Source organism: Leuciscus leuciscus, assembly GCF_965113295.1.
Source record: "Leuciscus leuciscus genome assembly, chromosome: 20".
Classification (NCBI taxonomy): Eukaryota; Metazoa; Chordata; class Actinopteri; order Cypriniformes; family Leuciscidae; genus Leuciscus; species Leuciscus leuciscus.
In genome coordinates, this window is record NC_138744.1 from 12,124,479 (window position 1) to 12,147,586 (window position 23,108).

General features: G+C 36.5%; 1 protein-coding gene across 3 annotated transcripts in view; it reads left to right on the forward strand.

The window, feature by feature from the left end:
* Window positions 1-23,108, forward strand: part of tg (thyroglobulin) — a 35,343-nt gene that overhangs the window by 2,048 nt on the left and 10,187 nt on the right. For 2 of the 3 annotated variants that reach the window (XM_082149726.1, XM_082149724.1), the window contains exons 6-39: window positions 783-889; window positions 1,193-1,336; window positions 1,963-2,145; window positions 2,553-3,590; window positions 4,521-5,117; window positions 5,232-5,465; window positions 5,792-5,929; window positions 6,549-6,626; window positions 6,758-6,858; window positions 6,983-7,103; window positions 8,482-8,685; window positions 9,629-9,832; window positions 9,973-10,118; window positions 11,081-11,237; window positions 11,366-11,530; window positions 11,879-12,028; window positions 12,260-12,424; window positions 13,283-13,405; window positions 13,513-13,628; window positions 13,915-14,020; window positions 14,559-14,756; window positions 15,704-15,874; window positions 16,148-16,234; window positions 16,364-16,441; window positions 16,600-16,737; window positions 16,851-17,024; window positions 20,163-20,274; window positions 20,361-20,440; window positions 20,553-20,696; window positions 20,841-20,906; window positions 21,013-21,147; window positions 22,197-22,361; window positions 22,472-22,679; window positions 22,829-22,916. In XM_082149726.1, the coding sequence (XP_082005852.1) occupies window positions 783-889; window positions 1,193-1,336; window positions 1,963-2,145; window positions 2,553-3,590; window positions 4,521-5,117; window positions 5,232-5,465; window positions 5,792-5,929; window positions 6,549-6,626; window positions 6,758-6,858; window positions 6,983-7,103; window positions 8,482-8,685; window positions 9,629-9,832; window positions 9,973-10,118; window positions 11,081-11,237; window positions 11,366-11,530; window positions 11,879-12,028; window positions 12,260-12,424; window positions 13,283-13,405; window positions 13,513-13,628; window positions 13,915-14,020; window positions 14,559-14,756; window positions 15,704-15,874; window positions 16,148-16,234; window positions 16,364-16,441; window positions 16,600-16,737; window positions 16,851-17,024; window positions 20,163-20,274; window positions 20,361-20,440; window positions 20,553-20,696; window positions 20,841-20,906; window positions 21,013-21,147; window positions 22,197-22,361; window positions 22,472-22,679; window positions 22,829-22,916 (6,121 nt within the window). The remainder of the gene's footprint in view (window positions 1-782; window positions 890-1,192; window positions 1,337-1,962; window positions 2,146-2,552; window positions 3,591-4,520; window positions 5,118-5,231; window positions 5,466-5,791; window positions 5,930-6,548; window positions 6,627-6,757; window positions 6,859-6,982; window positions 7,104-8,481; window positions 8,686-9,628; window positions 9,833-9,972; window positions 10,119-11,080; window positions 11,238-11,365; window positions 11,531-11,878; window positions 12,029-12,259; window positions 12,425-13,282; window positions 13,406-13,512; window positions 13,629-13,914; window positions 14,021-14,558; window positions 14,757-15,703; window positions 15,875-16,147; window positions 16,235-16,363; window positions 16,442-16,599; window positions 16,738-16,850; window positions 17,025-20,162; window positions 20,275-20,360; window positions 20,441-20,552; window positions 20,697-20,840; window positions 20,907-21,012; window positions 21,148-22,196; window positions 22,362-22,471; window positions 22,680-22,828; window positions 22,917-23,108) is intronic. The other variant, XM_082149725.1, reaches the window with a different exon arrangement.

Below are 23,108 nucleotides of genomic sequence, written 5' to 3' on the forward strand. Positions count from 1 at the left end.
CATGCCTTTTCTTCAAACCTTACAGTACCGCTCAAAAGTTTGGGGTCGATAAGTTTTTCTTTTCATTATTTTGGTCTTGTAAACTTACCCAAGGCTGCATTTATTTGATCAAAAATACAGGAAAAACAGTTATATTGTGAAATATTATTACAATTTAAATGAGTGTTTTCTATTTTAATATGTTTTGAAATGTAATTTATTCCTGAGATGGCAAAGCTGAATTTTCAGCATCATTACTCAAGTCTTCAGTGTCTTCAGAAATCATTCTAATATGCTGATTTGCTGCTCAAAATGTTTCTTGTAATTATCAGTGTTGAAAACATTTGTGGTTCTTAATATTTTTGTGGAAACCATGATACATTTTAGTACTCTTTGCTGTATTTAAAGTTCAAACAGCATATATACATATCGTTTTTTTTAAATCAATTCATTGCATTCTTGCTGAATAAATGTTTATTTCTTTAAAATAATAAACACAAATCTTACTGACCCCACATTTTATTTAAATTGTCAAATAAGGATTATTTTCTCATATGAAATTGTCATTTATTTGAATAAAGATTCCCTTCTGAAAGCTCTTTTAGTGAAGGGCTAGACATTTGCATCTGGGAAACCAGCCCAAGCATGCATGTTTTACCACTAGATAGCAGGATTGTGTCAGATAGAGGAAGCATTTGTAACTGTTTTCCCTTTTCCTAATTTTCCTGTTTTCTTTAGTTCTTTAGTTTAAAATACATCTACTCCAAGTGACTTATTTAACTGATGTTTCTTTTCATCAACAGAGACCCAGAAGTGTTCCAGACCTTTAGTGTTTTCAGAAAGGCCTACCCAGAGCTATCTAGTTATTGTTTCTGTGCAGACAGTCGTGGAAGAGAAATGCCAAGCACAGGTGATACACACCTCTTCCGTTATATTTCAGGTTACAGAACTGGGCCAAAAGTTCAAACCCTGCAAGGAGTGATCCATAAACTATCACCATTGTGCTTTCCCAAAGCAGTGAACTCTGTTTGATCCTGGGCAACTGTCCCTGAAATAAGTGAACCATAAATCAAATTGTATTAAAGCATCACCTAAATGTCAAGTGTTGCTATGATTTTGTGTTGTCATTCAAGGATTAGTTTGGCCTGATCAAGTTGTGAAATTTTGTGTGCTGTATTATAAAGATGAATTGTTTTGATTTTGGTTTGTCTAGGTGTGGAGCTGCTTTTGGATGAGGTGTACGACACAGCGTTTTCAGACCTGACTGCAGGAAGTGCATTTGGACAGTCAAACATGTATCGAATCCTACAGCGCCGCTACCTTGCTGTCCAGCTGGCCGTCAGCGGGAAATTTAGATGTATGCAACATTTTGTTGAAAAGGAAAGCAACTATAATGATGGTCATACACTGTAAAAAAATCATTTTCTTAATCAGTTTTTTTTTTTGCATTGTTTTCCAGTAAAAATATCTAAATATCATTAAAGATAAGCATTTTTGCTTCTCAGGTCAATTTAAGATGTTAATTTTTATTAGGTTTAAGTTTATTTTTCTTCATTTGCAAATAGTATTTTCTTGATTTAAACATAAACTTAATTACATTTTGTCATATTATGCTTTAAACAAGAACAATTTGCCCCCGCCCACAATTTTGCCATTATAAAATAAACTTAAATGTTTTTTGCGGTGACTAATACATTTTAGTTTCATATACATGTAAGCATATCATTTGAGAAAAATATACTGTAAACTTTAAACAAGAATAATTTGCAAAACATTTATCTACTTTTCTTGTGATAATAAAAAAAAAAAAATGTGTGGTGACTAAATAAACATTAGTTTCATAGCAAGCATAGAATATGAAAAACAATCAAATAATACTATACAGGCAGTGCGGGAATAAAATTGACCCCTAACACTTGCTATATCTGTGTAAAAGTACAGGTGCTCAACCCAACAGTGCCCAACTCTTTTTGTATTCATAAGGTCCCACCCCATGCGAGAGTGAACGGGCCGCAGCTACTCAGGCTGGTAATTCCTTTGTACCCTCCTGTACTGATAATGGAGTGTATGTGCCAGCCCAGTGTCAGTCCGGTGGCCAGTGCTGGTGTGTGGATGCTGATGGCAAAGAGATCTTTGGCACACGGCAGTATGGACTACCAAAATGTAGTGAGTTTGGCCTTAATTGCATTTGTGTGTATTTCACGGTATATTCCATACTTATGTGCCATGATGCCCCTTCAGCGTCTCTGGTAACAGTAAATCTTGATTTTATCAATCAATAACATTAATCAGTAGGTAGTCAAATAGTACATATGTAAAAAGACATCTTTAAACACATTGTGAACTACTTGAATTAATCCAATCTAGCAGAAGAAATTCATGCTTTAATTGTACATTTTATTCTATAATAATATTGATCTTTAAGCTTATTTAAGTTATTTTACCTGCCAAGGGACCCATGAAGCAAAAACTAATCTTTGAGTTCTGAGAGTTTATGGTTTAGCGGTCCCTTAACATTTTTAAGTAGAATGGAGTTTGTGCACTGACTAATGTTGTTTCTCTTGTTTGTTTAGGCACTGGAGTGAAAGACTGCCTGTCTGAGAGGAGACAAGCCCTCTCCAGGCTTTTTTATGGCCCAGCTGGAGACTTCAGCAAGAGCAACGTGTTCTCCGTTTCCAAAGACACCCTCTCTTTTCTTGGTACTTGCAGTCCTGAATTCCAGGAGCTTTTGGCCAACTCTGGTCCTCTGCAGTCGTTGCCAGAGTTGGAGCGTCCAAATGTCAGAGAAATCCTGGCAGAGCTCCTTCAAGGGATGTTTCCCTCTGGGGCTCTTGCCCTAAAAGCTATTGCTCTTGCCCCGAATCCCAAGAGACTCCAGGAGAATCTCTTTGGAGGAAAATTCCTGAAGAATGTTGGCAATTTCAACTTCACTGGCAATGTTGGAAACAGTGGTACATTGAGTTTCAGTCAAGTTTTTAGTCAAGTTGGTCTGATGCAGGCCGGGACCGGCTTGATGCAGTTGGCCAAGACCTTTGCAGATGACTCTGTCAGTCTTAATATAGACCAGGAGATTTCTGATGCATTTGGTCGTTCTGTAAACCTGAAAATCAACCGAGATATGATTAAACTTGTTTCAATGGCTCTTGAGAATGAGCAGTTTCTCACTGCCCTTCGAGAGGCCATCAAACAGCTGAAGGCAAATGAAAGCACCCAGTTGGGTCAGCTGTTTCGTGCAATTTTCCAGAAATCAGATGTTTGTAAGCCTGTGACTTCCACCTTGACTTCATACATACCCCAGTGCACTGAGAATGGACTATACCAAGAAGTTCAATGTCAGGGCACAGAGTGTTGGTGTGTGGACTCTCGTGGTCTGGAGATAACAGGTTCTCGCACTACTGGGTCCAGACCGAGATGCTTATCCCAGTGTGAGAAAGAACGTAAGATGGCTATTGCAGTCAAAGCTAGTAGTTCTGCAGGATCTGAGGTCTTCATTCCTAAATGTGAGACTGATGGTGCTTACGTAGCAAGACAGTGCCTTGGCAAAAGTTGTTTCTGCGTGGACCGATCTGGAACAAAACTCAGCATTCAGAGTTCAGGAAGCTCTCTTCAATGTGAGTCTGAACACTAAACACAGATGATTAATTACAGAGCTATGTTCATTCATTTAATTAAACACACATTAAATGATCTGGCTCATATGTAATAAACAACCAGCCAAAATGTATGCATTATAGAGACATCTTGTTTTATGGAGCTTAGGTGCTTTCAGTTTTGCAAGGCTTCTTCTCAAAGTTTTGCTATTTGCTTTTTATTTATTTTACTCTCAAAATTGTTGGTGTACTTTTTACGCTGAATGTGGAACACATTTCATAGTCAGCCTTATGTAACCTACGCTGGTAAATGTTTTACCTGTAGGGGTACAGTACCTTGTCACTGGGGAAGTACCCTTAAAGGGACAACTTTGTACCTTATTTACCCCTAAAAGGTGCATATTTGTACCTTAGAGTACTACTAGGATCCTTTTAGGGATAATGTTGTTGTTGGTACAATGTTGTCTCTTGAAGGGTACTGTCCCAATGACTCTCTGAAAGTGTATAAAAGCTAATTTCTGTCTCAGAGTTAATTGTGGCACTATGTAGAAATTGACTTATTTTCCATAATTGTGACTTTATACTCATTCCTGTAGTTCAGGATGTAGAGGATAAACCATCTGCCAAATGCATAAATATAAATGTTATATCTTGCAATTGTGATCTCATAATTGCAGCTTTAATCTCATAATTGAACCTTTAGTTCTCAGAATTGCGACTTTATTTCTCAGATTTACATAATGAACTACATAATGGCTGCAGAAACCGGAAATGCACCATAATGCCATGCAGTTTATTGACAACAAAAGCCCTTTGCTATACAGAAATGGCATCATATTAACACTAATTATACAAATCTGAAATGAACAACTTGGATTGACATTTTAATATTATGTTTTATGATTTAAAATATGTTGTAATTTGATATTATCCTCTATTGATCTTCCAAAGGTCCAACAAGCTGCCAGGCTACAGCGATCCAGAAATTCCTGTCCACAATCCGCTCTGTTCTCACAGATCCATCTTCTGTAACCCAGCTTTCTGAAGTGTACATACCTCGTTGTGCATATGATGGCAGCTGGAACCAGATCCAGTGCGATGGACCTCCAGAACAAGTGAACGACTTCTACCGTGAGTGGGTTCAGATCATAAATTCCGGACAAGACCTGCCCGTCTCAGAACTTCTTGGAATTCTGCGGGCCTATGCAAGAAACACAGAAGCAATGACTTCATTCCGAGCATTAGTATCAGAATTGTTCAAGGCTGGGCACCACAGAGTATTCCCTGTCCTGGCGAGATTTGAGAAGTTCTCTGATGTTCCATCTGACTTGTTAGAAGGGAGCGTTGAGGCCAATTATGGACCATCAGTTTTTCTGAACCCGTTATCTTTCTGGAGACTGATCAGAAGAGAGGATTCTGGTTATCCAGGTCCGCTATCAGACTTCAGTGTTCCTCTTGGGAGCTTTCACCTGCGTCAATGCTGGTGCGTTAACCCTCAAGGAGACATGCTATCAGATAGCAAGGCTCCTGTTGGACAAATTCCCAAATGTGAGTTATACACAATAGTAATTAATATATGTAGTGGCATTACTATCTGCTCAAGTATTGCTTTATAATCTATTTAAATCATCTTCATAATATCTCATTTGTGTGTCTCTGCAGGTCCAGGTCCATGCTCTATTGTTCAAAGCCAGGTCTCTGAGTTCCGGAAGCAGGCTGAGGAACTAATCTTTGCTTCAAACAACTCGCATGTGCCTGTGGGGTACGGTTTCCTCCTGGCTGAGAGTGTCTATCTGAGCCCTGTGGAGTTGGAGCAGACACGGTCCTCAAAGATCCCCATCACTCAAACTCTGCTGAGCAACATCAACTCAGCATTGAGACTCGCAGCTCATTCCAGTACAGTCTTTTGTTTTATCTGTCTCAAAATGAAAGTTAAAAGATGCTGCAGAAGAAAGTAATGCTTGAGAAAACCCTGGAAATGAAGTGTCCCAAATGATTCACTATACACTATGCACTTATACACTATACTTATGCACTATGGACTCAACTGTGTAGTGTAAGAATTTTATAAGGTTATTTAGTCATTAAGTTATTTGAGTCAACAAGTCTGATAGCCCCTCCCCTTCTGCTATGTAATTAAACATTCCACACTTCATTTCTTTGGTTATTTGCTATAAAGCTCTACCCACACTTATATTAAATATGCTTTCGCTTCTCAACAGCCCTACATTTCTACTGGCAGAGCAGAATGATGGCCAGTGACAAAGACAGACAAAGTTTAATGCTGGGGTACCAGCCCTACATCCCACAGTGTGATGCTTATGGCCAGTGGCTGCCCAATCAGTGCCACCAAAGCACAGGTGAGACCATACTCCGGTACTTCTTACTTCATATAAACAGATTGGCTCATACATTACAGTTTAAAAGTTAGGGTCGGTAAGATGTTTTAATGTTTTTGCAAGTCTATTATACTCTCCAATGCTGCATTTATTTGATAAAAAGAAATACAGTAAAAACAGTGATATTGTGAAATATTATTACAATTTAAAATAACTGGATTCTGTTTTATTTATTTTAAAATGTAATTTATTCCTGTGATTGCATAGCTGAATTTTCAGCATCATTACTCCAGTCTTCAGGGTCACATGATCCTTCAGAAATCATTCTAATATGCTGTTTTGGTGCTTAAGATAAAGTTCTTATCATAATTTTTGAATTTTATTTCAGGCCTCTTTGACTAGAAAGTAAAAAAAAAAAACAGCATTTATTTGAAATAGATTTTTTTGTTACAATGTAGAAGTCTTTACTGTCATTTTTTAAATCAATTTATCGCATACTTGCTGAATAAAAATATGAATTTCTTTAAAAAAATCTTACTGATGCCAAACTTTTGAACAGTAGAATACTTCTGCCAAAAGAAAACTTTGAAATATTTATTTGTGGATAATTTTCATGTTTTTGCTCTGTCTGATATCATAGGTCACTGTTGGTGTGTTGATGAGGAGGGCAGATACATCACAGGGTCTCTGATGTCTCGTTCTGCGGCCCCTCAGCAGTGTAAGAGTCCAATCTCATGTTTTTCTCAAATCTTTTCAATAATAATCAAGGTTGTTTGGGTGAACTGCTAGTTTTACTTATTGGTTTTATCATTTAACCTGTATGCTGACTTGTAATAATTTGTCTCCCAGGTCAAACTACATGCCAAAGGCTCCAAAGTCATTTTCTGCTTTCTGATTGGATGCAAACAAGCTCTAATATCACTTTCACATATAGCCCCTCATGTGAGGAGGTAAGGCCTTCTTTTTGTGGTTATTTAGGTTGTACTGTACATAAAAAAGTACATTCAATAATAACTACTGAAGGTTTGCATTTCATGTGTATCTGTCTCATTGTTTGTGTGCACATATCTGTAGGATGGTGAGGTTTCAGTACTCCAGAAGACCAGTTCAGGCCATTCGCAGGGGTTGTGTGTGAGTCCAATAACCGGACAAGTCATCCAACCTGCCATCGCCGATCCCTCTGGAGAACTGCAATGTAATCCATCCATCAACCATCCATCCATCTATCCATGCATGCATACATACATACATACATACATACATCCCTACATACATGATTTTCGATCATCAACTTAACTGTAACCTAACCATAAAACCTTAGGGAATAAAGGGTGATAGGAATTTAGTTTCAATGAATGAGCTGCATGTTTTTCAAGTAAAAAAATGCATCTAAAAAAAAAGCCCTGTGTTCAACAGCCCTTCATCACTGTAGTGTACATTTCACATAATATTTTAAGTATAATAAATATTTATACTTTTTTATATATATATATATATATATATATATTTATACTTTTTTATATATATATATATATATATATATATACTTTTATATATATATATATAGTTCATAGAAATGCTACCCTGTACATCTTAACATATGGGGTCATGACCACAGGGTTAAGAATTTTCACCTGAGCCAAAAAACTATTCCTAACATGTGATTGGTTGATAAGAATGATGTTCCAGCACCAACATTAAAGGGATAGTTCACTTTGAAATTAAATTTTGGTATGTTTTAGCTTACCTCAAGGGCATCCAAGATGTAGGTGTCTTTTTTTCTGCAGTAGTTTCAATATTGATATTTTTAGGTCAAACCGTTCTTGTCTGTCAGTCATATAATGCAGGTCGATGGTCACCACCTCAAAGAGCATGCACAGAGTCCAAATTAAAACAATTCCCCGTCGTCCAAATTAAACAATTCCCCATCGTAAGTACACATTGATGGCCTAAGACACGAAACGAGCGGTTTGTGTGAGAAAACGAACAGTATTTATAGTGAGATAAGATATAGTGAGATAAGGATCTATACCCGCCCGCTGAGAGCGCGGGCGGGTATAGATATATACAATAGAAGTCGCCTTGGCTACTGCAGTTCATTGGAACGAAACCGTAGCCAAGGCGACATCTAGTGTATATATCTATACCCGCCCGCGCTCTCAGATCACTTGGACGTGGCTGTGTACAAGAGGTAAAAACTATATAAATACTGTTCGTATTCTCACACAAGCCGCTCGTTTCGTGTCTTAGGCCATCAATGTGTACTTACGATGGGGAATTGTTTAATTTGGACGATGGGGAATTGTTTTAATTTGGACTCTGTGCATGCTCTTTGAGGTGGTGACCATCGACCTGCATTATATGACTGACAGACAAGAACGGTTTGACCTAAAAATATAAAAATTGAAACTACTGTGGAAAAAAAGACACCTACATCTTGGATGCCCTTGAGGTAAGCTAAAACATACCAAAATTTAATTTCAAAGTGAACTCTCCCTTTAAGTACCGTGTCTGGTAGCAAGGTGTTGAGAAATGTACCACGTCAGACCTTTGTATTATTTTGTGTGTTGTAGGTCCAGGTTGGTGTTCTCTACAGAAGACTCTGGCATTGCAGAGAGAGGTCGGTGTGGGGTATGAGCCTGAATGTGTGCAGGACGGGCAGCGGTTCTTACCCCTGCAGTGTGACCTGTCCGACTGTTGGTGTGTTTCTCAAAGCGGAAAAGAGCTGCCGAAAACACGGACCTCTCGCAGCACAGGACAAACCCCAGCCTGTGATAGTAAGTGAATTAGGTCACACTTTGCATTTCTTTAAAGTCGGCATGAAATGGAGGTTGCGATAGTCTTTTCTTCCCTATTGTTAAATGTAAACACAAGTGAAACTGCTTCTCAAACGAGAAAAAAAATGTAGGGTGGTACTTTATTTTGTCAATCTGGAATTGATTGGATAGTTGTGTTTTGTTATTGCTGTGATTTCATGTGAGTGACAGGTTGTCCTGCCCTCTAACCGGTAAATGTCATCAGAGAAGAGAAGGGATGTCACTGTTATTTTGATTAAAGCTTAAGAATGAAGATAAATAAATACAAATATAATGTGCATGGATACAGTACCTGTCAAAAGCTTGGAAACATTAACATTTTTGTTTGTTTTTGTAAGGAGTCTCTTATGCTCACCAAGTCTGCGTTTATTTGACCAAAAATGCAGTAAAAACAGTAATATTGTGAAATATTATTATAGATGTTCTATTTGAATATATTTTAAAATGTAATTTATTCTGGTGATGGCAAAGCTGAATTTTCACTATCATTACTCCAGTTTTCAGTGTCACATGATGCTTCAGAAATCTTTCTAATTTGCTGATTTGGTGCTCAAGTAACATTTCTTATTATCAATGTTGAAAACAGTTGTGCTGCTTAACATTTTTGTGGAAATGGTTATATTTTTTCAAGGATTTTTTGATGAATAAAAAGTTAAACGAACAGTATTTATTTGCATTTATTAAATAGTAATATTTTGTAACATTATAAATGTCTTCATTGTCACTCTAGATCAATTTAATAAATTAATAAAATAGTTATTTTCTGTCTTTTTATTAGTCTTACCACAAATGTTTGAATGGTATCGTTCAAAAATGTAAAAAAATAAAATAATTTGCATTGATAATAATAAATGTTTCATATGCTTGTGCAACATGAATTTCCCTTATTTGTTTCCCTTTTCAGTTCCTGAATGCTCCCTTCCATACGGAGACATTTCCCATGGTGCCATTCTTTGTAGCACTGCGAATGTTGCGGGCCAGCAGACACAGCGCTGTGAGCTGTTCTGTGACCAAGGTTATGTTAACACCCTTCCTGTCGCCAGCTTCCTGTGTGATCCGCAGTCGAAAAACTGGCTTGATGATGCTCCACTGTCTTACGCCTGCCAAAGTAAAGGCCACACACACAATGTTCTATTTTCCTGTTAAAATGCTCACAGGTTGTTGCAGTATTTCCTTTTGGGATTTGTCTTTCTATGAAGTCTTGTTGCTCTAATTACTGAGAGTCTGTGTGGTTTTGATGTCAATCAGAGCCTCAGGTTTTGCAGACAGTGCAGGTGTCCTTAGAGCTACAGATGTTCCTGGCTGAGGGCCAAAAGAGTTGCAATGTGTTGAGTGTTGAGCTACAGGCTGCTTTGCTGCGAGACATGAGAGCTACAGGTCTCTGCAGCTTACAGGTACAACACACACAGTCTGCTTTGACATATATTATATATATTCATGTATAAAAACACATTTTTAATGTGTGACAAAAAAAAAAGCATAATATAATAAAGAGAAGACATTTTACACTTTATTTTAAGGTGTCCTTGTTACAGTGTAACTTTACATTTAAGTACGGAGTAATATTAATTAACATGTACTTACTGTACAATTAGGGCTGGAGTTAGAGTTTGGTTTAGGGTTAGTAGCGTGCAATTATGCATAATTTACTGTTATTGCTACAGTAAGTATATGTAACAAGAGTTACCACAATATGATTTAAAATCAAATAACTGGCTTTTATTTTGTCATACTCCGAAAGCCAAAGCTAATTATTTCAAAAATAATTGGAAAATATTTATATTGTATTAAGTCGGCAGTGTATGTTTTTATCTACTAATACAAAAAAATCGAATAATATAAATGTTTAAAAATAAATATTTTGTCTTACATTTTCCATAGACCCCCTGGGTTTTACAGAGCCCTTAAGGGGACATGGTCATAGACAAAAAATATGAGAGAAAAGTTTGCAGAAGTTTTGCTCTCCCCTGAGAAACTTTGTGTTTGCTTGCCAAACTTTTGCATTCTTTGCCAGTGAATGCAAACTTTTGTGGGAACACAAAACTTTTGGAGCGAACGCAAAATTTATTGAGAAACAAAAGACCTTTGCAAATAAACGCAAAACAATTGTAATATAATTTTTCCTCACATCTCATATTTTTATCATCACCATTTTCCTTTAAAGACTTCGTAGGGGAATTTAACACTAATACTAGTTTGGATGGACAAGTAAATTGTTACTTGGACTACAATATTAGATAAATTGCAAATGTCATATTCAATATGTAGGTAACTTTGGCCTACAGTAGAACATCAACAAATTGTGCAGATCTCTAAAACATACAACTTCTTTTGAATACTTGTTTACGTGTCTTAGCTGACCTCATCCGGCCAGACCAGCTCTGTTTCAGTCTGTGACGAGTCATCTGTGTCTCTTGAGTGTTTGACTGACAAGGAGGTCACTGTGCGCATCACCTTTAGGGCCCGCCTCTCTGACCTGCCTATAACATCTCTCCCTGATCTTCATGATATTGGTGAGAGCAGCCTTTCAAATATCTAATGCCAAATGTTTAATTTCACACTCACATTACTCTGAATCATTGATGTGTTTTATTATTCCATGTCCTTTTCTTTCTAAATATTCCATGTTTATTTTTTCCAGATATAGCACTTAGTGAAGAGAGACTGCTAAACAGTGTGAAGGCATTAATCCGAAGTGGGTCATACCTGTCCATCTTCCTCTCTGACGGTTCTCTCGCTTTCTCTAGTCCTCCCTCATTTAGCTGCATGGCTGGCTATAAGCGGCTCCCACAATCCACTGGGTGTGGTAGGTTGGCTTCTGTACTATTTGGTCATCTTAATGACAGACTGGCCTGTATACCATAAAAGAAAATGGCTTTACTTGTGTTTCTGAATTTGCTATATAGTTCTATAACTGATGCACATTTTAGCTTAACGGGCATGTATGAAAATAGAAATGTGGTGTGCAAAAATGTGTAAATGTATTTGTGAAGGTTTATGTAATATTTCAAACTGCACACAGCTTCTTCTCTATTATTAATCTTCCCTTCTGCATCTGTCAAACTTTCGCTTCTTTTTCCACTCTGCACCATCCTTACTCATGCTCAATCACTCTGCTTCTTGTGTGTTTGTTTTTATCCTCTCTCACGCACAGTGTTGTGTCCAGCTGGTTCATTTTCCAGTGGTGGTGTGTGTACTCCGTGTCCACGTGATACATTTCAAGAGGAAGAAGGGCAGGTCTTCTGCTCTCCCTGCCGTGCGGGAACATCCACTGTGGCCCAGGGAGCCTTCAGTGCTTCTCATTGTGAGTAATGGCCAAAACAAATCAGCCCAGCCCAAGTGCCACCTGTCACACAAATTCAAGAACAGCTGGTGTAGACGGTTAGTTATACATGACAGCTCTGTCGAAATGTAGATCATAGGTTTCAGAGGCAGAAGAGTGACCATATAGGAGTATTGTTTTTTTCACTTGTGATTTTTCATGGTTTAAAATTGTGTTTTCTGTTTGTCCTCTCTCTATCTGAATACTCTCAAGGTCTTACTGAGTGCCAGCAGAGTAAACTGAGTTGTACAAATAAAGGGGATTTTCTGTCAGCCCAGGAGCACCCCGTGTCTGGCAGATGGCTGTGTGTCTCCCCACAGGGAGAGGAACTTTCTTGGACGTCTTCTGATGGTCCAATGACAGTTGAAGAGTGTAAAAGTATGTGCTACAGTCAGCGTTAAGGAGTAGAAATCACTAAAAATAGCAATGCTGCAAAAAATTGTATACAGTGTGACAGTAGTTCAGGTGTTTTTAAAGTGTAACCAAAGTTATAAAGTTGGCACAGAATGAAAACGCACTTATTTATTTTCTAAATGCATGTTATTGATCACATTGTGAACAATTCATCCATGCATTTGTTTAATTTTTAAAAGCCTTTTTGACTTAATAATTTTAATTAAAATGTCATAACTCAGTTTTTCTCTCTAGTGACGTATGTTAGACATCATTTAGTCCCCTTAAAGTCGCCACCTCATTACATTCAGATCTACCTGCATCCAATCAACAACTGATGTATAGATCCAAGCCTCTAACCTACTTGAATTTTCTTTATTGATAATCCATTTTACTCAAGTGTACATAATAATACGGAAGAAAATACCTATTACTAGTTCTATTTCACGGCGACTTTAAATTCCGCTATTTGTTACAATATTTTTTGATTCAGTTACGTAGATGAATTTGTTTCTAATTGTATTCGATATTTGGTGTAAATTTACCCTAACCTAAGATCTTAATAAAAAGAAGCCAGATAAATGATTGTAAAAGTAAATCAAATGACAGTGGTAGTTTTATATTCTAAAATATATTGCTTTCTTAAATAACTTGTTAACTTGTAGTCTACCAAACTACTAGTGTGGCTAAACTTGGAGAGCTACAATTTGCTTTTCACAAGACTGGCTTCATTATTGCTTTAACAGTGCTTAAGTAGATCAGTAAATCTTTATCAGTATGAAAGCACAATACATAAATGTATTTGTGTGTTTGTTCAGATTATCACTTTTTGTGTGTTTGCAGTAATGGAAAAGTTTGCTGTGGTTGCTCCTTCCTCCCTGCTGCTGAAATCAGAGAGTGCTGATATACTGAGCTCTGATTCCTCAACCCAGCCAAAGGAAACACAGCTCAGGAAGTGTGTGCTTGGTGAGATACACTGTTAAATATTGCAGCTGTGCACCTGTACTGAATTATTTAGATGTGTTCTCACACTCTTCATGACTAAAGTTGATCTCATCCCTGATCTCTGATAGATTGTGCCCTGGAAGATTCATGCCAACATGTTGCTATTTTCAGTGATGAAGAGAAAACTTACTGTGAGCTGTACAGCACCAGTACAGATAATGTTGAATGCAGGACCTCTGAACAAGTATGACCAAAATGCATTCACACTTTACCCCATGTGAATTGTATGCGGTGTATTTGTTAATTAGAAATTTTGGATTACAGAAATTATTGTCTGTGATGTTTTTTTAAAATGGTCTTACCAAAAGACCCCTAACTTTTGAATGGTATCAGACATTCATCATATTTAAGAATTATTTCCAGTGTTATATCTGGCATTGGGTCTTTTTTGCCTTGGTGGCACTCCCAAAAGTGACATGGTTATTACAAAAAATGGAAGAGAAAAAAAAGAATTGCGGTTTGCATTTCAGAGCAAAGGGTTTCTGGGAAATGATGGTGCTGAGACGTTCCAGACTCTCCACTGTGTTTTGAAAATAAAAGGAGATGAACCCAATCTGTCGGTGCTGAGAAAGAAAGGTAAGATCATCAGCTGTTGGTTATATCCCTTATGTTTTCAGTTTGGTTAGTTGTTGTGAGTCACCTGGACCATGTGTTGGTTACACACTGCAGTAAAATGTGGTGATGCATCAAATGTGGGGAGAGTTTTGAGTTTCTCTGAATAGAGAATGAACTATCCTAGGAGACAAAGAGCCTAAAACAATGAAATATAATCAACATACAATATCATAATTGAGCTGTAGTTCCAAAGATTAAGTTGTGGGTTGAAAGTAATGATTTGAACAAAGCGGTCTAGTCATCCATGGACACAAGAATAAACAAAATTGTCATTAAAAACATTCTGCAGGCTTGTTCTGTTAACAGTTACATATTTTTCCATGTGAAATAAACGACTTGATACTTTGAGACTTCTCTCAAGAACGGAGCTCCCAGTTTCTGATTATTTTTGGCAACCCACAGGCATTTAGATGCACTTGTGTTTCTTGGCCACGACTTAAAGAATCTCTGTTCTTCTTTCTTTCTCTTTTACTCTCTACCCTTCATATTTTGACAAAAGGTCATGAATTCAGCACAGCAGGCCTGAAGAGTTTTGAGAGGCTGAGTTTCCGTAAGACCGGTTCTGGAGTGTATCAGACGCTTGTGTTCGATTCACGTGGATCCACTCTGGCTGACGTCCATCGTTTCTGCGTCAACTCATGCAGCCGTGAGAACTGCTGTGATGGATTCATCCTGAACCAGAATGTCCTCGATGGAGGTCAGGGACGCTCTCACTCATTAGGAGCAGATGTAGCTTCTTTCCAGTATTCTAACACCCAAATCATTGGGAGACAAAACCAAAAGGGCCCGTGCGACACACATCTTAAACTGTTTCTTTAATACTTCCAAAAAACTTTGACAATTATATATTTCAATATTTTATATATATTATGAAATGTATTTTTAAATAAAATGTTCTTTAAAAAATATTTTTATTATATTATATAATATATCAACAACTTTTTTTTTTTTTTTTTTATCAGTCAGATTTGTACATGTTTTTTAAAGAAATCTCTTCTGCTTACCATGGTTGCATTTATTTGATCGAAATGCATCATAAACAGTAATTTTGCGGATTATTTTTTACAATTTAAAAAAGCTGTTTTCTATTTGAATATATTTTAAAATGCAATTTATTCTGATTATTGCAAAACTGAATTGTCAGCATCATTACTCCAGTCTTCAGTGTCACATGATCCTTCAGAATCATTCTAATATGCTGATTTGCTTCTCAAGAAACATATATTATTATCATCATCAATGTTAAAAGTACAATATTGTGTACAATATTTTTTCAGGATTCTTTGATGAACAGAAATTTCAAATGAACAGCACTTATCTGAAATAGGAAGCTTTTGTAACATTATAAAAAATTTTACTGTCACTTTTGATCAATTTAATGCATCCTTGTTAAATAAAAATATACATTTCTTTAATTTCTTTCCCAAAAAAACTATTCTTACTGACTCTAAACTTTTGAATGGTAGTGAATGTTACAAACTCTTTATATATAAAGATTTTTTAAATGTATAAAAATAATCACATCAGGTTTTTTTTAGAAGTTATCAAAGTATAATAATCCAAATACAATCTAAATCAGAAAAGGTGAGTGAGGGTTCACATCCATGTGTTACGTTGTTAAATGGTTTGTGTCCTGTGTTGCAGGCTCTATCATGTGTGGGCTCCTGAGCGCTCCTTCAGTGCTGCAGTGCAGCGAGACAGACTGGGACGTGAGGAACGTGGCGTCCTCCAAACGCATCTGTGGTGCTGGTGTCCAATACAGCAAACAACTGAAACGTTTCACTTTCAACTTTGGCGGACAGAACTTCACCATCAGTATGAGTCCCACATACACACTCCAGATTTCATAACTACAAATGTACACAGATGTTTAATTGTTGTTTAAAAATTGCACAGCATGGTTCAGCTGTTATTTGACCTTTATCAATTGTTTCGTTTTTCCAGCGCTTACCCTCTATTGCATCATTCTTCCCCACCCCGTACCAATTTCATAAACTCACTAATACAAACACTTGATTGTATGCTATATCAAGATTTATGATTTTATGAATTGATTGGCATTGTAATGAAAATGAACATTTCTTGCAGCTGATGCAGCCTTACCGGCATCCAGCAAAAATAAAACTGGTTATCAGGAAACTCTCATCAGTTTCCAACGTGTCTACATCTGGAAAGGTTTGGACATAGTCTGCATGCATGAGCAGGACACTAATAAAGCATTTTAAATGCCTGTCATAAATAAAAGTATATATTTTGATTAAATGTGCTCATGTATAGCCATAAACTTATAATTTATGTTCTCAGAGTCTGATATGAACACACGTCCTCCCTCTGCTTGCAGTGGATCAGCTGTTGTAGAGGATTCCAGAATCCTACTTTCTGGTACGAATGAGTGAAATTAAGCCAAACTTATATATACCTGAGCATTTTTGTCTTCTTGTGCTCAAAAGTACCCTTAAAACGTTGTACTTTTTAAATGGTATTAATAATATTTATTTTATTGGTATTTAATTTCTGTTTCTACTTTAATGTCCACTTAGACTCAGTAAAGGAGGCTTTTGGTGTTCTGGAGAGTGGTGATATAAAAGTCGACGCAGAGAGGAAACTGCCTAGTCAGCTTTACTGGATCTTTAAACACCAGTACACTTTCCAGGAAGCTCAGCTGTTGTGCCTAAAACGTAAGATGCAAAATGTTTGTTTACAATTATACAATTACAATTAGTTAGTAAATGTCTGTGTAGTGCAACAATGTTTCCCTTTCTGTTCTTTGAATATGGGTGATGGGTTTCAGGGTGTGAAGAAGAAGAACTGTGTCACGTGTCCGACATTCGCGATGAAGGCCCTCTGTATTTTGCGTGTGTATTGTATCCTGACACACGTGTGTGTGGGGCGTATGACAAACCTCTCAGACAGGCATGCAGTTTTGTGATGGCACAGAGTCTTCAGACTGCATACCAGAAGAAAGGTGAGTCGTTTATACACAAAATGCCATGCGTCACTGCAATGAAACCGAGACAATGAAATTTATGATGCAAAAATATGATAAATTGGACACACTTTAGGGTCTAATTCTCATTTTAACTAACCATTAACTACAACTTTTGCCTCAAACTCTTAATTACTGGTAATTAATAGTTAGTAAGGTAGTAGTTAGGTTTTGGGTAGGATTAAGGGATGTAGGATATGGTCAAGCAGAATAAGGCATTAATATGTGCTTTATGAGTAATAATAAACAGCCAATATCCTAGTAATATGCATGTTAATAGTGGGAATAGGATGCTAAACTAAAGTGTTACCGACAATTTTTATTATGCAATTCCATTACACTATAACTCAGTACACCAAGTACATTAGACTTTGTTTTCATAACCCATTATCCTCAAATAATAATGTATAGCCTACACTATATGAGTATATAATGCTTTCATATTTCTCAGCATTAGCTGTCAGTTTTCAGAGACTTTTCTCTGTGATTGGGTTTTGCATTACCTAATGCAAGTCTCATGACCGTGGTTTACTGTAAAGTCTGAAGTCAACACTTTCTTTGTGACTGAGTCTTTCTGTCATTTACTTTAATTGTTTTCGGATGTGATCCTAGCAACTGAACATGAAATGCCGATGATTCAGATGTTTGTATGGAGCTTGACAGAGGGTAAAAGGGCAAAGTGAGACACTGATGATGGATAAAGAATGGCTAGTTTGAAGAGATTTTTTTGAATTGTCTGACCATGTGTATATGCAGTTTTAGTTATGCCGTTTAGTTTTAGTATTATCCCACTTATTATACTGCTCCTACTTCAGATAAATAAATAAATTGACATGAAATTTTTATTTGATTTAGTTAATAATTATATAATATAATTATTTTATGTGAGAAGAAAGAAATGCACACTGCACCGGTTAGGTTTACTTGTTTTGCTACCGTTAATGGTATAGACCTGCAAATGCAAACTGGAGCGTTATCTTAATTTTGCATTTAAATGCAGTGCATTGTTCATTAGCCATAAAAATGAGCCATGCCTAGTTCTCATTATGCATTTTTTGAGTTAGTGGTTACAGGAATTGTCTGGATGACTAGAGAACATTTCAATGAGGTGAAGTGGCAAAACTCCCCTTCACCCATGTGGCGTGCAGACAGCAGTGAGCTCATGCTGTCTGCGGTACGTGGAAGCAAACACAAACACAATCTAATATGACCTATTCTGTACCAGCAGATCTGTAAAATCTACATGCCTGACAGCTTGTGCAATTTGTACAGTTGACTGTGATGTCTTGACATTTGACATCTGCTTTATACTGCTGCTGTTAAAAAAAAGTGTAAATCTTATCTGTACACTACATCTCAGAAAATGTAGTTTAGTGTTTCAGGACCTTTCTAAAATTCAGAGCATTCACTTGTCATGCTAAGTTCATGCAAAACTCACCTGAAGTTAGTTCATTTTAACTTAAATGCCTCATGACATTACATTTTGTTGCAATTTGGTCAATTTCTAATAGTTTTAATGCTAGACATATGCTAGTGTGCTCCTAAACATTGACAACTTTTAGCCGATATAATAATTTAATATTTAATAGAATACTGAGCTTGTAATGTGATGTCATATGGACATTTACCATTTATGATATTATCATTATGTACAGAACACACATTATGTACAATTGAATTTTGAAATTCAACACCACTCTATGGTGCTAAATTCATCTTTATTTCAACATCTGCTCCATTGCACCATTTCCCGTTTGTACTGTTCCTCAAGGTGTCAGAATTAGTTTCCTTTTAAAGAAAAGCACATGGGGGAGACTGTCTAACTGTGGTTTATGCATGATGTTCATTGTTAGCCTTTTGATTGGAAATGGAAAAGAACAAAGAAGTGTTACGTAAGAATTGTTAGAGTGAGTGAGTGACTACACGGTAATGTGGTTATTCTGGATGTCTGTCTTAACTGCAGAACAGCTCTAGGATTTAAACCCTGTGGCATCACAAGTTATTTATTTTAACAGAAGTGGACAGATGGAGTGTCTCTCAGATTTACCTTAGTCATTCATTCCTCTGCATAGCAAAGACTTTGACCGCTCTGTAGCTTTTTAGCTTTCCTTTAAAAGGGACTATTTATTGTGGACTATTTAGGTGGACTATATAGATATTTTGGTCTGTTTGTTTTGTTTTTTAGAACAAGCCTCTGTGTTTGGAGAGATGATTATATGGGAATGATAATAAAAAGAAAAAATGACGTTATATATAAATCTTGGTAACACTTTATTTTAAGGTGACGTAGTTACATGTTACTGCTTGTACTTACTTATAGTAATAACAGTAAATTATGCATAATTATAAGCAACTAACCGTAAACAAAACCCTAACTGTAACTCTATAGTAAGTGCATGTTATTAATATTACTCAGTAGTTAAGTACAATGTAACTTCTTCACCTTAAAATAAAGTATAAACAAAATCTTTTGTAACATTGTAAATGTCTTTACTGTCACTTTTGATCAATTGAATGCGTCCTTGCTGAAAAAAAGTATACATTTCTTTCAAAAACAAACAAACAAATAAAAAAAAATCGTACTGATAGTCAACTTTTGAATGGTAGTGTAAGTGTTAAGTATCTTTAAAATGCCAAAACAGGATTTGATAGTCCTATTATGCGTTCCTGGAACACACCTGCCGTGATTTTCAGTCATAATAGGGGATCAAAGGGGATTGAATGTTTCATGGCCCATAAAGTAATCCACAACAAAAAGGTGTGATCATAAACTCTTAACATGTGGGCCATCTGCTGATGATGTTTAAGGGTGGAAAATAATGCTGCCTATGTGGAAATCTGCCGTAAAGGGTTTTCTCAATGCTGTAAAAGAGATTTTCCAGTTTTTTTGAGCCAGCGTTTTATCTTAGCTTGTACTGAGGGAATCAAAGAACCTCTCATAATTAAACAGTTTTTTTTTTTGTTTTTTTGCCCCTAAAGCACTACATGGATGTTTTTTTGTATAAATGGTTCACTGTTTGGACCATTAAATTTGTATTTTATTTTACCAACTGATACACCAAAGTGCTTTTTTTCAAGATAGGTAATGTGCTCATCACTTTCTTTTTTTGTGTGCAGTTTCTCTGACCGGAAGTGTGAAGAGCTTCTACAGCCGTGTTCCTTTTAAGAAGATGGTGTCTTACTCTGTACGCAGTCGAGTCAGTGTGTCCAGTAAATCTATCCCAGAAGGGTGAGGGGAAAGCCAACAAATTTGTGTTTCCTTCACAGTTTATTTGTTTCCCCTTATGAATAATGCTGTTTGAATTCCTTGAGCAGATTCTTTGAGTGTGAGAGGCGGTGTGATAAAGATCCATGCTGTCGTGGCATGGGATATGTCCAAGATTCAGGTGTACCTGGTACGAAAGAACCTTTACATTCAGATTAATTATTTTACTTAAAACATATGTGATATGTCTAATCTGAGGAATGAAACCACTCACAGTTGGCCTCTGTTTTTCCTTTGTACAGGATCAGATGTGTTGTGTCTAACGCTAAATAGTCTGGGTATCCAGACGTGTGGAGAGAACGACAGCACTAACTGGAGAATTCAGGACTGCTCCCCATCCAAAGTGCAGACTGAAGTCTATCCCTTCGGCTGGTATGAAAAGCCAGGTATGTCTAGAATCCAAGTGCCTTTTTAAACCGAGAAACTCAAACTCTGTAATTTTCAATCAATTGAGAATTCCCAGTATGCGAGTTGTGGAAGTGAATGAATTAATGAAACGATTTTAAATATCAGCTTTGTTATGTCTCTAGTGAACCAATGGACAAAGAATCCCAGTGTGTGTCCACCATTTATTCTCCGTTCTCCCATAAAGAATGGTAAGAGACTTGTTAATGAATAATCAATTGTTGTTTTCTATTAATTTAATAGAATTTAGTATTTCCACACATAACATTGTGGATCTTATTGCAAATTTGTTTTCAGTTGATTTGAAGAACTGGAAGCAGTTGGATGGCGCCTCTGTGCAGGTGGATTCGTCTGTTTCTGCTTTTGACATTGTCCACATAAGCAGAGACATTGCTGAGGACCTGGATAAAGTCAGAGACTGGTGTCTTTCTGGTAACGTCTATCTCTATCTATGCCTTTTTTTTTTTTTTTTTTTTTTGTGAATCTTTACGGATTTGAATGTGATAGAGCCACATACTGTATTACATGTTGAACACATGTAGAAGTTTTCTTTCAAGATCGCATTTATTTGATCAAAAATAGCAGTAACATTGTGAAATATTATTATAATATAATTTTTTTAAATCTATTTTAATATTTTTTTCAAATGTAATTTATTCCTGTGCTGGGAAAGTTGAATTTTCAGCATCATTACTCCAGTCATCAGTAACACATGATCCTTCAGAAATCATTTGAATATGCAGAATTTTTGCTCATGAAATTGTTTATTGTTGTCAATGTAAAAAACAATTGCTCTGCTTAATATGTTTGTGAAAATCATGATACTTTTTTCAGGGTTATTTGATAAATATAAATTTCAAATGAACAGCATTTATTTAAAATAGAAATCTCTTGTAACTTTACCAATGTTTTTACCCTCATATTTGACTTACTTATTGCATCCTTGCTAAATATAAGTATTAATTTCTTTATAAAAAAAAAACCCTTACTTATCCTCAAACTTTTGAACAGTAGTTTAAATATATTATAATTTAATAATATTAATAAAACTCACAATAAATTACTCATTTATTATTTTCATTTCATTAATAATAATAATCACAATTATATAACAATTGATGAATATGTATTTTTTGGTCACACTTTAGATTAGGGTTTCTCACTATTAACTAACTATTAACTAACTATTAACTATGACTTTTGCCTCAGTAATCTCCTAAATACTGCTTATTAATAGTAAAGTAGTTGTTGTGTTTAGGTATTGGGATTTAGAATATGGTTACGCAGAATAAGGCAATAATATGTGCTTCATGAGTACTAATCAACAGCCAATATCCTAGTAGTATGCATGCTAATAATAAGCAACTAGTTAATAGTGAGAATTGGACCCTAAACTAAAGTATTACCGATGAAAATGTTTTCTTTTTTATTTACAACATGTGGATGTACTTTTGTGCTCATAACTTTCTTGTCCTTTGTAGCTTGTGAGGAAAGTGAGTCCTGTTCAGCCGTGTCTATCGATAGCAGAGAGTCAGCCATGAGATGTGTGATGTATCCAGACACACACACCTGCCTTCCTACAACCAGCGGCCAGCGCTGCTTACTAGTTACCAAAGAGCCTGCTCAATCTGTTTATATCAGGACAGGTGACACCTTAAAACAAAACATTCTTCTATTCACTCAAGTCTCAATCAGTGCAGAGTGTTTCTGATCTCTTTCATCCAAACAACAGAGATGTTTAAACATTTCTTTATAGGTTTACAGCCAGAGTTGACTTCTGTTTTCATCCTTGATCACGGCACACTACTCGGAGAGAGTGAGGTGAAACCGATAACTGGCTTAGATAGCAAGCGTGTGACCTACTTCCTGGGTGTTCCTTATGCTCGTCCACCAATCGGAGAGCTCCGTTTCAGCCCTCCACAGCCAGCTGACTGGACCGGTACCTGGAATGCCACGTTTTCCCGGTGCGTGGACAACTTTGATTGCAGATTGTGAGAGTATAAATGTATGTTCTCATACATTTATACCCTCAAATTGATCGGTTGCCTTTCTGCAGAATTAATAGTCATTTTTCTGGAAAGAGATTTGATTTATTTGATCAAAACTGTTTTAGATCCAGTTGTCTTCAGCCTGGTGACCCCGCTGACTCCACCTCCAGTGAAGACTGTCTTTATCTCAATGTGTTTGTTGCTAGTAGTGTGGTAAGACCCCCATGACATACTCAAGATCTCAAACATGCATAAGTACATAAACGTAATCAATAATCAAGAGTTTGAGGCCGGTAAGATTTGTTAAATGTTTTTTTAAAAGTCATGTATGCATTATGCATTTAATTTACACCGCACTGACAGACGGCAACAGGCACTTTTTCCGGGTTTTGTCAGGCCATCAAA